This window comes from Festucalex cinctus, chromosome 21 (genome assembly GCF_051991245.1).
Source record: "Festucalex cinctus isolate MCC-2025b chromosome 21, RoL_Fcin_1.0, whole genome shotgun sequence".
NCBI lineage: Eukaryota > Metazoa > Chordata > Actinopteri > Syngnathiformes > Syngnathidae > Festucalex > Festucalex cinctus.
This window is the reverse complement of record NC_135431.1, coordinates 15,734,614-15,749,278: the sequence shown is the minus strand read 5'-3', so window position 1 is coordinate 15,749,278 and position 14,665 is coordinate 15,734,614. Positions and strand designations below refer to the sequence as shown.

Below are 14,665 nucleotides of genomic sequence, written 5' to 3'. Positions count from 1 at the left end.
GTATAGTAGGGGTGTGAATTGCCTAGTACCTGACGATTCGATTCGTATCACGATTCACAGGTCACGATTCGATTCGATACCGATTAATCCCGATACGAATTTATAAGTCGATTGTTGCGATTTTTTTTCATTCAAATTTAGAAAATACTAATCAGTAAGCTTGTAGAGTGTAAGATTTATATGAAAATGTATTATTTATTTATCTGAAATTTCAGTCTTATAGAGGTTGTAATCTGTTTCATGTTTGAACAGCATTAAAATAAAATATTAAGGCTTAATGTTCCGTTCATATAACATTCTTCCATGCTCAAGGTGTGAATCCTAAAAAAAAAAAAAAAAAAAAAAAAAAAAATCGATTCTGCCGATTGAATCGATTCGATAATCGAGCGATGTAGTATCGCGATATATCGCCGAATCGATTTTTTTTTAACACCCCTAATGTATAGTAAGGCGTTTTTTTTGTTGTTTTTTTTAAACGACTATGTATAGTAAGGCGTTTTTTGTTTTTTTTTTGTTTTTTTAAAACGACCATGTATAGTAAGGCGTTTTTTTTTTTTTTTTTTCTAAACGACCATGTATAGTAAGACGTTTTTTTTGTTGTTTTTTTAAACGACCATGTATAGTAAGGCGTTTTTTTTTTGTTTTTAAACGACCATGTATAGTAAGGCGTTTTTTTTGTTTTTTTTTAAACGGCCATGTATAGTAAGGCGTTTTTTTTTTTTTTTTTTAAACCACCATAAGTCTTTTTTTTTTTTTTTTTTAAACGACCATGTATAGTAAGGCGTTTTTTTTTTATATATTTTTTTTAAACAACCATGTATAGTAAGACGTTTTTTTTGTTTTTTTTAAACGACCATGTATAGTAAGGCGTTTTTTTTTTTTTGTTTTTTTTTTTTAAACGACCATGTATAGTAAGGTGTTTTTTATTGTTTTTGTTTTTTTAAATGACCATGTATAGTAAGACGTTTTTGTTTTTTTTTGTTTTTTTAAAACGACCATGTATAGTAAGGCGTTTTTTTTTTTTTTTTTTAAACGACCATGTATAGTAAGACGTTTTTTTTTGTTTTTTTTTTTCTAAACGACCATGTATAGTAAGGCGTTTGTTTGTTTTTAAACGACCATGGATAGTAAAGCGTGTTTTTTTTTTGTTTTTGTTTTTGTTTTTTTAAACGACCATGTATAGTAAGACGTTTTTTTTTCAAACCACCATGTATAGTAAGACTTTTTTTTTGTTCTTTTTTCAAACAACCATGTACAGTGGGACGTTTTTTTTTGTTTTTTAAACAACCATGTATAGTAAGCCGTTTTTTTTGTTGTTTTTTTTTAAACGACCATGTATAGTAAGGCGTTTTTTGTTGGTTTTTTTTTAAGCCACCATGTATAGTAAGACGTTTTTTTTTTTTTTAAACAACCATGTATAGTAAGACGTTTTTTTGTTTTGTTTTTTTTTTAACGACCATGTATAGTCGGACGTTTTTTTTTTTTTTTAAACGACCATGTATAGTAAGACTTTTTTTTTGTTTTTTAAACGACCATGTATAGTAAGACGTTTTTTTTTTTTTTTAAACGACCATGTATAGTAGGGGTGTGAATTGCCTAGTACCTGACGATTCGATTCGTATCACGATTCACAGGTCACGATTCGATTCGATACCGATTAATCCCGATACGAATTTATAAGTCGATTGTTGCGATTTTTTTTCATTCAAATTTAGAAAATACTAATCAGTAAGCTTGTAGAGTGTAAGATTTATATGAAAATTTATTATTTATTTATCTGAAATTTCAGTCTTATAGAGGTTGTAATCTGTTTCATGTTTGAACAGCATTAAAATAAAATATTAAGGCTTAATGTTCCGTTCATATAACATTCTTCCATGCTCAAGGTGTGAATCCTAAAAAAAAAAAAAAAAAAAAAAAAAAAATCGATTCTGCCGATTGAATCGATTCGAGAATCGAGCGATGTAGTATCGCGATATATCGCCGAATCGATTTTTTTTAACACCCCTAATGTATAGTAAGGCGTTTTTTTTGTTGTTTTTTTTAAACGACTATGTATAGTAAGGCGTTTTTTGTTTTTTTTTTGTTTTTTTAAAACGACCATGTATAGTAAGGCGTTTTTTTTTTTTTTTTTTCTAAACGACCATGTATAGTAAGACGTTTTTTTTGTTGTTTTTTTAAACGACCATGTATAGTAAGGCGTTTTTTTTTTGTTTTTAAACGACCATGTATAGTAAGGCGTTTTTTTTTTTTTTTTTTAAACGGCCATGTATAGTAAGGCGTTTTTTTTTTTTTTTTTAAACCACCATAAGTCTTTTTTTTTTTTTTTTTTAAACGACCATGTATAGTAAGGCGTTTTTTTTTTATATATTTTTTTAAAACAACCATGTATAGTAAGACGTTTTTTTTGTTTTTTTTAAACGACCATGTATAGTAAGGCGTTTTTTTTTTTGTGTTTTTTTTTTTTAAACGACCATGTATAGTAAGGTGTTTTTTATTGTTTTTGTTTTTTTAAATGACCATGTACAGTAAGACGTTTTTTTTTTTTTTTTAAACGACCATGTATAGTAAGACGTTTTTTTTTGTTTTTTTTTAAATGACCATGTATAGTAAGGGGTTTTTTTTTTTGTTTTTTTTTAAATGACCATGTATAGTAAGGCGTTTTTTTTGTTTTTGTTTTTAAACGACCATGTATATAGTAAAGCGTTTTTGTTTTTTTGTTTTTTTGTATAGTATAGTAAGACGTTTTTTTTGTTTTTTAAACGACCATGTATAGTAAGGCGCTTTTTTTTTTTTTTAACAACCATGTATAGTAAGACGTTTTTGTTTTTTTTAAACCACCATGTATAGTAAAGTGTTTTTTTTTTTGTTTTTTTTGTTTTTTAAAACGACCATGTATAGTAAGACGTTTTTTTTTTTTTTTTTTTTTTTAAATGACCATGTATAGTAAGACGTTTTTTTTTTTTTTAAACCACCATGTATAGTAAAGTGTTTTTTTTTTTGTTTTTTTTTTAAACGACCATGTATATAGTAAGACGTTTTTGTCTTTTTTTAAACGACCATGTATAGTAAGACTTCTTCTTTTTTTCTTTTTTTTTTTAAAACGACCATGTATAGTAAGGCGTTTTTTATTTTTTTATTTTATTTTATTTTTTAAACCACCATGTATAGTAAGGCGTTTTTTTTATTTTTTAAACTACCATGTATAGTAAGACTTTTTTATTGTTTTTATTTTTTAAACGACCATGTATAGTAAGACGTTTTTTTTTGTGTTTTTTTTTAAACGACCATGTATAGTAAGACTTTTTTTTTCTTTTTGAAACGACCATGTATAGTAAGACGTTTATTTATTTTTAAACCACCATGTATAGTAAGACTTTTTTTTTTTAAACCACCATGTATAGTAAAGTGTTTTTTTTTTTTATTGTTTTTTTATTTTATTTTATTTTATTTTAAAACGACCATGTATAGTAAGGCGTTTTTTTTGTTTTTTTTTAAACGACCATGTATAGTAAGACGTTTTTTGTTTTTTTAAACCACCATGTATAGTAAGACTTTTTTTTTTTTTTTTTTTTTTTAAAACGACCATGTATAGTAAGACGTTTTTGTCTTTTTTTAAACGACCATGTATAGTAAGGCGTTTTTTTTTTCTTTTTTTTTAAATGACCATGTATAGTAAGGCGTTTTATTTTGTTATTTTTTTTTAAACGACCATGTATAGTAAGGCGTTTTTTTTTGTTTTGCTTTTTAAACGACCATGTACAGTAAGACGTTTTTTGTTTTTTTTTAAACCACCATGTATAGTAAAGTGTTTTTTTTTTGTTTTTTTAAACGACCATGTATAGTAAGACGTTTTTTTTTTTTTTAAACCACCATGTATAGTAAGGCGTTTTTTTTTTTTTTTTTTAAACGGCCATGTATAGTAAGGCGTTTTTTTTTTTTTTTAAACCACCATAAGTCTTTTTTTTTTTGTTTTTTTTAAACGACCATGTATAGTAAGACGTTTTTGTTTTTTTTAAACGACCATGTATAGTAAGGCTTTTTTTTTTTTTAAACGACCATGTATAGTAAGGCGTTTTTTTTGTTTTTTTTGTTTTTAAACGACCATGTATATAGTAAAGCGTTTTTGTTTTTTTGTATAGTATAGTAAGACGTTTTTTTTGTTTTTTAAACGACCATGTATAGTAAGGCGCTTTTTTTTTTTTTTTAACAACCATGTATAGTAAGACGTTTTTGTGTTTTTTAAACCACCATGTATAGTAAAGTGGGTTTTTTTTTGTTTTTTTTAAACGACCATGTATAGTAAGACTTTTTTTTTTTTTTAAACGACCATGTATAGTAAGGCGTTTTTTTTGTTGTTTTTTTTTTAAATGACCATGTATAGTAAGGTGTTTTTTTTTTTTTTAAACAACCATGTATATTAAGGCGTTTTTTTGTTGTTTTTTTGTTTGTTTTGTTTTTAAACGACCATGTATAGTAAGACGTTTTTTTTTTTAAACCACCATGTATAGTAAGACGTTTTTTTTTGTTTTTTTTTAAACGACCATGTATAGTAAGACGTTTTTTTTGTTTTTTAAACGACCATGTATAGTAAGACGTTTTTTTTTGTTTTTTTTAAACGAGCATGTATAGTAAGACGTTTTTTGTTTTTTTTAAACCACCATGTATAGTAAGACTTTTTTTTTTTTTTTTTAAACCACCATGTATAGTAAGACTTTTTTTTTTTTTTTTTAAACCACCATGTATAGTAAAGTGTTTTTTTTTTTTTTTAAACGACCATGTATAGTAAGGCGTTTTTTTTTTTTTTTTTTTTAAATAGCCATGTATAGTGAGGCGTTTTTTTTTTTTTTAAACCACCATAAGTCTTTTTTTTTTTTTTAAACGACCATGTATAGTAAGACGTTTTTGTTTATTTTAAACGACCATGTAAAGTAAGATGTTTGTTTTTTTTAAACGACCATGTATAGTAAGACTTTTTTTTTTTTTAAACGACCATGTATAGTAAGGCGGGTTTTTTTTGTTTTTTTTAAATGACCATGTATAGTAAGGTGTTTTTTTTTTTTTTAAACCATGTATATTAAGGCGTTTTTTTGTTTTTGTTTTTTTTGTTTGTTTTTTAAACGACCATGTATAGTAAGACGTTTTTTTTTTTTTTTTAAACCACCATGTATAGTAAGACGTTTTTTTTGTTTTTTAAACGACCATGTATAGTAAGACGTTTTTTGTTTTGTTTTTTTAAATGACCATGTATAGTAAGGCGTTTTATTTATTTATTTTATTTTTTTTAAACGACCATGTATAGTAAGGCTTTTTTTTTGTTTTGTTTTTTAAACGACCATGTATAGTAAGACGTTTTTTTTTTTTTTTAAACCACCATGTATAGTAAAGTGTTTTTTTTGTTTTTTAAACGACCATGTATAGTAAGACGTTTTTTTTGTTTTTTTTTTAAATGACCATGTATAGTAAGGCGTTTTTCTTTTGTTTTTTTTTAAATGACCATGTATAGTAAGACGGGTTTTTTTTTTAAACCACCATGTATAGTAAGACTTTTTTTTTTATTTTTTTTTTTAGACCATGTATAGTAAGACTTTTTTTTTTTTTTTTTTTTTTTTAAATGACCATGTATAGTAGTGTTTTTTTTTGTTTTTTGTTTTTTAAACGACCATGTATAGTAAGACGTTTTTGTCTTTTTTAAAACGACCATGTATAGTAAGGCGTTTTTTTTGTTGTTTTTTTTAAAACCACTATGTATAGTAAGACTTTTTTTTTTTTTTTTTTTTTTTTTTTTTTTTTTTAACGACCATGTTTAGTAAGACGTTTTTTTTTTTTTAAACGACCATGTATAGTAACTTTTTTTTTTTTTTTTTTAAACCACCATGTATAGTAAAGTGTGTTTTTTTTTTTTTAATTTTTTTAAACGACCATGTATAGTAAGGCGTTTTTGTTTTTTTTAAACGACCATGTATAGTAAGACTTTTTTCTTTTTTTAAACGACCATGTATAGTAAGACGGGTTTTTTTTTTTTTAAACCACCATGTAAAATAAGACTTATTTTTTTTAAACGACCATGTATAGTAAGACGTTTTTGTCTTTTTTTTAAACGACCATGTATAGTAAGACTTTTTTTTTTTTAAACGACCATGCATAGTAAGGCGTTTCTTATTTTTTTTTTTTGTTTTTTTTTTAAACCACCGTTTATAGTAAAGCGTTTTTTTAATTTTTTAAACTACCATGTATAGTAAGACTTTTTTATTTTTTTTATTTTTTAAACGACCATGTATAGTAAGACTTTTTTTCTTCTTTTTTAAACGACCATGTATAGTAAGATGTTTATTTTTTTTAAACCACCATGTATAGTAAGACTTTTTTTTTTTTAAACCACCATGTATAGTAAAGTGTTTGTATTTATTTATTTATTTATTTTTTAAAACGACCATGTATAGTAAGGCGTTTTTTTTTTTTTTTTTTTAAACGACCATGTTTGTAAGGCGTTTTTTGTTTTTTTAAACGACCATGTATAATAAGGCGTTTTTTTTTTTTTTAAACGACCATGTATAGTAAAGCATGTTTTTTTTTTGTTTTTTTAAGACCATGTATAGTAAGTCGGGTTTTTTTTGGTTTTTTTTAAACGACCATGTATATAGTAAAGCGTTTTTTTTTTTAAACAACCATGTATATTAAGACGTTTTGTTTTTTTTAAACGACCATGTATATAGTAAAGCGTTTTTTTTTTTTAAACAACCATGTATAGTAAGACTTTTTTTTCTTTTTTAAATGACCATGTATAGTAAGGCGTTTTTCTTTTGTTTTTTTTTAAATGACCATGTATAGTAAGACGGTTTTTTTTTTTAAACCACCATGTATAGTAAGACTTTTTTTTTTATTTTTTTTTTTAGACCATGTATAGTAAGACTTTTTTATTTTTTTATTTATTTTTTTTAAACCATCATGTATAGTAAGGCGTTTTTTTTATTTTTTAAACCACCATGTATAGTAAGACATTTTTTTTTTAAACGACCATGTATAGTAAGACTTTTTTTTTCTTTTTTTAAACGACCATGTATAGTAAGACGTTTATTTTATTTTTTTTAAACCACCATGTATAGTAAGACGTTTTTTTTTTTTTAAACCACCATGTATAGTAAGGCCTTTTTTTTTTTTTTTTTTTAAACGACCATGTATATAGCAAAGCGTTTTGTTTATTTAAACAACCATGTATAATAAGACGTTTTGGGTTTTTTAAACGACCATGTATAGTAAGACTTTTTTTTTTTCTTTTTTTTTTAAACCACCATGTATAGTAAGACGTTTTTTTTTTTAAATGACCATGTATAGTAAGGCGTTTTTTATTTTTTTATTATTTTTTAAACCACCATGTATAGTAAGACCTTTTTATTTTTTTTATTTTTTAAACGACCATGTATAGTAAGACTTTTTTTTTTTTAAACGACCATGTATAGTAAGACGTTTTTTTTGTTTTTTAAACGACCATGTATAGTAAGACGTTTTTTTTTTTTTTTTTTTTAAACGACCATGTATAGTAAGACTTTTTTTTTTTTTTTTTAAACCACCATGTATAGTAAAGTGTGTTTTTTTTTTTAAATTTTTTTTAAACGACCATGTATAGTAAGACTTTTTTCTTTTTTTAAACGGCCATGTATAGTAAGGCGTTTCTTATTTTTTATTTTTTATTTTTTTTTTAAACCACCGTTTATAGTAAAGCGTTTTTTTAATTTTTTAAACTACCATGTATAGTAAGACTTTTTTATTTTTTTTATTTTTTAAACGACCATGTATAGTAAGACTTTTTTTCTTCTTTTTTAAACGACCATGTATAGTAAGATGTTTATTTTTTTTAAACCACCATGTATAGTAAGACTTTTTTTTTTTTTAAACCACCATGTATAGTAAAGTGTTTGTATTTATTTATTTATTTATTTTTTAAAACGACCATGTATAGTAAGGCGTTTTTTTTTTTTTTTTTTTTAAACGACCATGTTTGTAAGGCGTTTTTTGTTTTTTTGTTTTTTTAAACGACCATGTATAATAAGGCGTTTTTTTTTTTTTTAAACGACCATGTATAGTAAAGCATGTTTTTTTTTTGTTTTTTTAAGACCATGTATAGTAAGTCGGGTTTTTTTTGGTTTTTTTTAAACGACCATGTATATAGTAAAGCGTTTTTTTTTTTAAACAACCATGTATATTAAGACGTTTTTTTTTTTTAAACGACCATGTATATAGTAAAGCGTTTTTTTTTTTAAACAACCATGTATAGTAAGACTTTTTTTTCTTTTTTAAATGACCATGTATAGTAAGGCGTTTTTCTTTTGTTTTTTTTAAAATGACCATGTATAGTAAGACGGGTTTTTTTTTAAACCACCATGTATAGTAAGACTTTTTTTTTTTTTTTTTTTTTAGACCATGTATAGTAAGACTTTTTTTTTTAAACCACCATGTATAGTAAGACATTTTTTTTTTTTTTTTTTTTTTTTTTTTTTAACGACCATGTATAGTAAGACTTTTTTATTTTATTTTATTTTTTTTTTAAACCATCATGTATAGTAAGGCGTTTTTTTTATTTTTTAAACCAACATGTATAGTAAGACATTTTTGTTTTTTTAAACGACCATGTATAGTAAGACTTTTTTTTTCTTTTTTTAAACGACCATGTATAGTAAGACGTTTATTTTATTTTTTTTAAACCACCATGTATAGTAAAGTGTGTTTTTTTTTTTTTTTTTTTAAACCACCATGTATAGTAAGGCCTTTTTTTTTTTTTTTTTTTTAAACGACCATGTATATAGCAAAGCGTTTTGTTTATTTAAACAACCATGTATAATAAGACGTTTTGGGTTTTTTAAACGACCATGTATAGTAAGACTTTTTTTTCTTTTTTAAATGACCATGTATAGTAAGGCGTTTTTCTTTTGTTTTTTTTAAAATGACCATGTATAGTAAGACGGGTTTTTTTTTAAACCACCATGTATAGTAAGACTTTTTTTTTTTTTTTTTTTTTAGACCATGTATAGTAAGACTTTTTTTTTTTAAACCACCATGTATAGTAAGACATTTTTTTTTTTTTTTTTTTTAACGACCATGTATAGTAAGACTTTTTTATTTTATTTTATTTTTTTTTTAAACCATCATGTATAGTAAGGCGTTTTTTTTATTTTTTAAACCAACATGTATAGTAAGACATTTTTGTTTTTTTAAACGACCATGTATAGTAAGACTTTTTTTTTCTTTTTTTAAACGACCATGTATAGTAAGACGTTTATTTTATTTTTTTTAAACTACCATGTATAGTAAAGTGTGTTTTTTTTTTTTTTTTTTTTAAACCACCATGTATAGTAAGGCCTTTTTTTTTTTTTTTTTTTTTAAACGACCATGTATATAGCAAAGCGTTTTGTTTATTTAAACAACCATGTATAATAAGACGTTTTGGGTTTTTTAAACGACCATGTATAGTAAGACTTTTTTTTTTTTCTTTTTTTTTTAAACCACCATGTATAGTAAGACGTTTTTTTTTTTAAATGACCATGTATAGTAAGGCGTTTTTTATTTTTTTATTATTTTTTAAACCATCATGTATAGTAAGGCGTTTTTATTTTTTAAACCACCATGTATAGTAAGACTTTTTTATTTGTTTTATTTTTTAAACGACCATGTATAGTAAGACGTTTTTGTTTTTTGTTTTTTTAAACGACCATGTATAGTAAGACTTTTTTTTTTTAAACGACCATGTATAGTAAGACGTTTTTTTTGTTTTTTAAACGACCATGTATAGTAAGACGTTTTTTTTTGTGTTTTTTTTAAACGACCATGTATAGTAAGACGTTTTTTGTTTTTTTTAAACCACCATGTATAGTAAGACTTTTTTTTTTTTTTTTTAAACCACCATGTATAGTAAGACGTTTTTTTTTTTAAATGACCATGTATAGTAAGGCGTTTTATTTTATTTTATTTTTTTAAACGACCCTGTATAGTAAGGCGTTTTTTTTTGTTTTGTTTTTTAAACGACCATGTATAGTAAGACGTTTTTTTTTTTTTTAAACCACCATGTATAGTAAGGCGTTTTTTTTTTTTTTTTTAAATGGCCATGTATAGTGAGGCGTTTTTTTTTTAAACCACCATAAGTCTTTTTTTTTTTTTTTTTTAAACGACCATGTATAGTAAGACGTTTTTGTTTTTTTTAAACGACCATGTAAAGTAAGATGTTTTTTTTTTTTTAAAAGACCATGTATAGTAAGACTTTTTTTTTTTTTTAAACAACCATGTATATTAAGGCGTGTTTTTGTTTTTGTTTTTTTTGTTTGTTTTTTAAACGACCATGTATAGTAAGACGTTTTTTTTTTTTTTTTAAACCACCATGTATAGTAAGACGTTTTTTTTGTTTTTTAAACGACCATGTATAGTAAGACGTTTTTTTTTTTTTTTTTTTTTTTTTAAATGACCATGTATAGTAAGGCGTTTTATTTATTTTATTTATTTTTTTTAAACGACCATGTATAGTAAGGCGTTTTTTTTTGTTTTGTTTTTTAAACGACCATGTATAGTAAGACGTTTTTTTTTTTTTTAAACCACCATGTATAGTAAAGTGTTTTTTTGTTTGTTTTTTAAACGACCATGTATAGTAAGACGTTTTTTTTTGTTTTTTTTTAAATGACCATGTATAGTAAGGCGTTTTTTTTTTTTTTTTTTTTTTTTTTTTAAAACGACCATGTATAGTAAGACTTTTTTTTTTGTTTGTTTTTTTTAAATGACCATGTATAGTAAGACGTTTTTTTTTTTTAAACCACCATGTATAGTAAAGTGTTTTTTTTTGTTTTTTGTTTTTTAAACGACCATGTATAGTAAGACGTTTTTGTCTTTTTTAAAACGACCATGTATAGTAAGGCGTTTTTTTTTTTTTTTTAAACCACTATGTATAGTAAGACTTTTTTTTTTTTTTTTTTTTTAAACGACCATGTTTAGTAAGACGTTTTTGTCTTTTTTTAAACGACCATGTATAGTAAGGCGTTTTTTTTTTTTTAACGACCATGTATAGTAAGGCGTTTTTTTTTGTTTTGTTTTTTAAACCACCATGTATAGTAAAGTGGGTTTTTTTTTTTAAACGACCATGTATAGTAAAGCGTGTTTTGTTTTTGTTTTTTAAAAGACCATGTATTGTAAGTCGTTTTTTTTTTGTTTTTTTTTAAAGGACCATGTATATAGTAAAGCGTTTTTTTTTTTAAACAACCATGTATATTAAGACGTTTTTTTTTTTTTAAATGACCATGTATAGTAAGGCGGTTTTTTTTTGTTTTTTTTTTAAACAACCATGTATATTAAGACGTTTTTTTTTTTTTTAAACCACCATGTATAGTAAGACTTTTTTTTTTTTTTAAAACCACCATGTATAGTAAAGTGTGTTTTTTTTTTAAATTTTTTTTTAAACGACCATGTATAGTAAGGCGTGTTTGTTTTTTTTAAACGACCATGTATAGTAAGACGTTTTTTTTTTTTTAAACCACCATGTATAATAAGACTTGTATTTTTTTTAAACGACCATGTATAGTAAGACGTTTTTGTCTTTTTTTAAACGACCATGTATAGTAAGACTTTTTTTTTTTTTTTTAAACGACCATGTATAGTAAGGCGTTTCTTATTTTTTATTTTTTATTTTTTTTTAAACCACCGTGTATAGTAAGGCGTTTTTTTTTATTTTTTAAACTACCATGTATAGTAAGACTTTTTTTTTCTTTTTCAAACGACCATGTATAGTAAGATGTTTATTTTTTTAAACCACCATGTATAGTAAGACTTTTTTTTATTTTTTTTTTAAGACCATGTATAGTAAGACTTTTTTTTTTTAAACCACCATGTATAGTAAGACTTTTTTTTTTTTTTTTTTTTTTTTAAACCACCATGTATAGTAAGACTTTTTTTTTTTTTTTTTTTTTTTTTTTTTAAACCATCATGTATAGTAAGGCGTTTTTTTTTTTTTTAAACCACCATGTATAGTAAGACGTTTATTTTATTTTTTTTAAAGCACCATGTATAGTAAGACGTTTTTTTTTTTTTTTTAAACGACCATGTATAATAAGGCGTTTTTTGTTTTTTTTTGTTTTTAAACGACCATGTATAGTAAGGCGTTTTTTTTTGTTTTGTTTTTTAAACGGCCATGTATAGTAAGATTTTCTTTTTTTTAAACCACCATGTATAGTAAAGCGTTTTTTTTTTTTAAACGACCATGTATAATAAGGCGTTTTTTTTTGTTTTTTTTTTTAAACGACCATGTATAGTAAGGCGTTTTTTTTGTTTGTTTTTTTAAACGGCCATGTATAAGACGTTTTTTTTTTTTTTTTAACGACCATGTATAGTAAGGCGTTTTTTTTTGTTTTGTTTTTAAACGACCATGTATAGTAAGATTTTCTTTTTTTTAAACCACCATGTATAGTAAAGCGTTTTTTTTTTTTTTTTTTTTTTAAACGACCATGTATATAGTAAAGCTTTTTTTTTTTTTTTTTCTTTTAAGACATTTTTTTTCCAAACGACCATATATAGTAAGCATTTTTAATTAAAAAAAAGAACATAGTCAGACACCTTTTTTTTTCTTTTTCTAATGACCACCTTCAAACAAATGTAAGGCGTTTTTAATAATAAAAAAAATCATGTATGATGTTTTTTTTTTTTTTTTTTGTAACTATGTATCGTAAAGTGTTTTTCTTAAATTACCATTAAATTAATTTTCTTAAAACAAAAAAAAAGTACAGTATAGTAAGTTTTTTTTTTTTCAATAACATGATTTATAGTAAGACTTTATTTTTTATTTTTTATAAATGACATGATGTGTACTATAGTAAGAGTTTTTGAAATGGCAGGAATCTATACTTTAGCTAGCATGTATTTTTGAAATCCTATAGAAAGTAAATAAATTTGACTTGACTAAGACATATCAGCGATGCTGCAGAGTAGGTGACATTTGGCATTCTAAAGTAAATGCCTCTCATTGTCAACCCAAAGCAAGGAGCCGAGTCAGCAGAGGGTGAAGAAATGGGGTTTCTCCCTGGAGGAGGCGCTGAAGGACCCAGCGGGACGCGATCTCTTCCTCAAGTTCCTGGAGTCTGAGTTTAGCTCCGAAAACCTGCGGTCAGCACGCGGCATGCTGCCTCTTGCTTTGACGAACGATTCAATCAACACTGAGCAGCGTTTCAACTGATTGGATGTTGTGCAGCTTCTGGTTGGCCGTGCAGGACCTGAAGAGAATCCCGCAGCAGGAAGTAGCGCAGAGAGCCCAGGAGATCTGGGCCGAGTTTTTGGCCGAGGGGGCTCCCAGTTCCATCAATTTGGACTCCCACAGCTACGAGCGCACCAACCACAACCTCAAAGACCCCGGACGCTACAGCTATGAGGACGCGCAGGTTCTTAGTCCCGTTGGAATGCAATTCTCACAATGACTGGATTGTGCACATTTCCTCCAGGCGTGTTCGTTTGCAGATCGTGCTTTTTGGTTTCCCCCTCCATCTGTGTTCAGGATCACATCTACAAGCTGATGAAGAGCGACAGCTACACTCGCTTTCTCCGCTCCAACGTCTACCAGGACCTGCTCAACTCGAGAAAGAAGGTTTGTCTACTTATAAACACACAAAGGTCAATGATAACATGGGACAAAAAAAAGACATGCCTTAGTATACAGTTCAGCAGTTTTTTTTTTCTTTTCTAAAGACTACATACTTGTATGTTTACTAAGACATTTTCAGAAACAATGATGTATTGTCAGGGATTAAAAACATGAATAGACAGATTTAAAAAAAAAAAGAAGACATGATGTAACCTGTAAAATTGAGGTATAGTCAGACTAAAAACAAAAACAAAAAAAACATGCTGTATAATTGTTTGACATTATTCACCATCACTATGATGGTCTTAAAAAATGGCATGATGTATAATCAGACAAAAACAAAAAGACAATGCCTTTTTTAAAACTAGACCAGACTAAAAATATAACTGGGGAAAAAAACCTACAAGATATAAAGTAAGGCATTTTCAAACCACAGTGTATAGTAGGACTAATAAAACAATATAATTTATAATCAGACAAAAAACCCGACATGTATAGTAAGACAATGCGTATTTTTTTTTGTACATGAAGTATTTAAAAAAAAAAAAAAAAAGTCATATAATCAGTCAAACAACAACAAAAACGTAGTAAAGCATTTTAATATGACTTGATGTCTAACCAGGCTAAAAATACATGATTTTTAGTCAGGTAAAACAACAAAAAAACATAATCGAATATCTCTAGTGAGACTAATAAAACACCCTAATTTCTAATCACACAAATAAACATGCAAAATATGTAGTTTAGTATATCAAAAAAAAAAAATAATAATTTTGTCACGCAATCAAGCTCCATCATCAGTAATGTTATTTTGTAAGCCATGATGAATAAATGGAAAAAAAAAAAAACGTTCATTGCATTTGGCAATGTTTTTTGTTAAGAAAGGAGCCTGCAATAGCTTCCACCAAATAGATCTCGAAGTTTCCCACCCTCTCATATTGATCACTCTTTTCCTCCAGTTGGAAACAGAGCAGGGTCGACGGACCTCGCTGGAGAAGTTCACGCGCAGTGTGGTGAGTATTAACATTTACAACCGTCATAATATCAAAACATAGTTTCAAC

The 14,665-nt window shown here is 25.9% G+C and overlaps 1 protein-coding gene across 12 annotated transcripts in view; it reads left to right on the top strand.

The window, feature by feature from the left end:
- rgs6 (regulator of G protein signaling 6) overlaps positions 1-14,665 on the top strand; it is an 89,906-nt gene that overhangs the window by 72,073 nt on the left and 3,168 nt on the right. For all 12 annotated transcript variants that reach the window (XM_077510849.1, XM_077510846.1, XM_077510847.1 and 9 more), the window contains 4 exons: positions 13,006-13,131; positions 13,217-13,403; positions 13,517-13,606; positions 14,563-14,616. In XM_077510849.1, the coding sequence (XP_077366975.1) occupies positions 13,006-13,131; positions 13,217-13,403; positions 13,517-13,606; positions 14,563-14,616 (457 nt within the window). The remainder of the gene's footprint in view (positions 1-13,005; positions 13,132-13,216; positions 13,404-13,516; positions 13,607-14,562; positions 14,617-14,665) is intronic.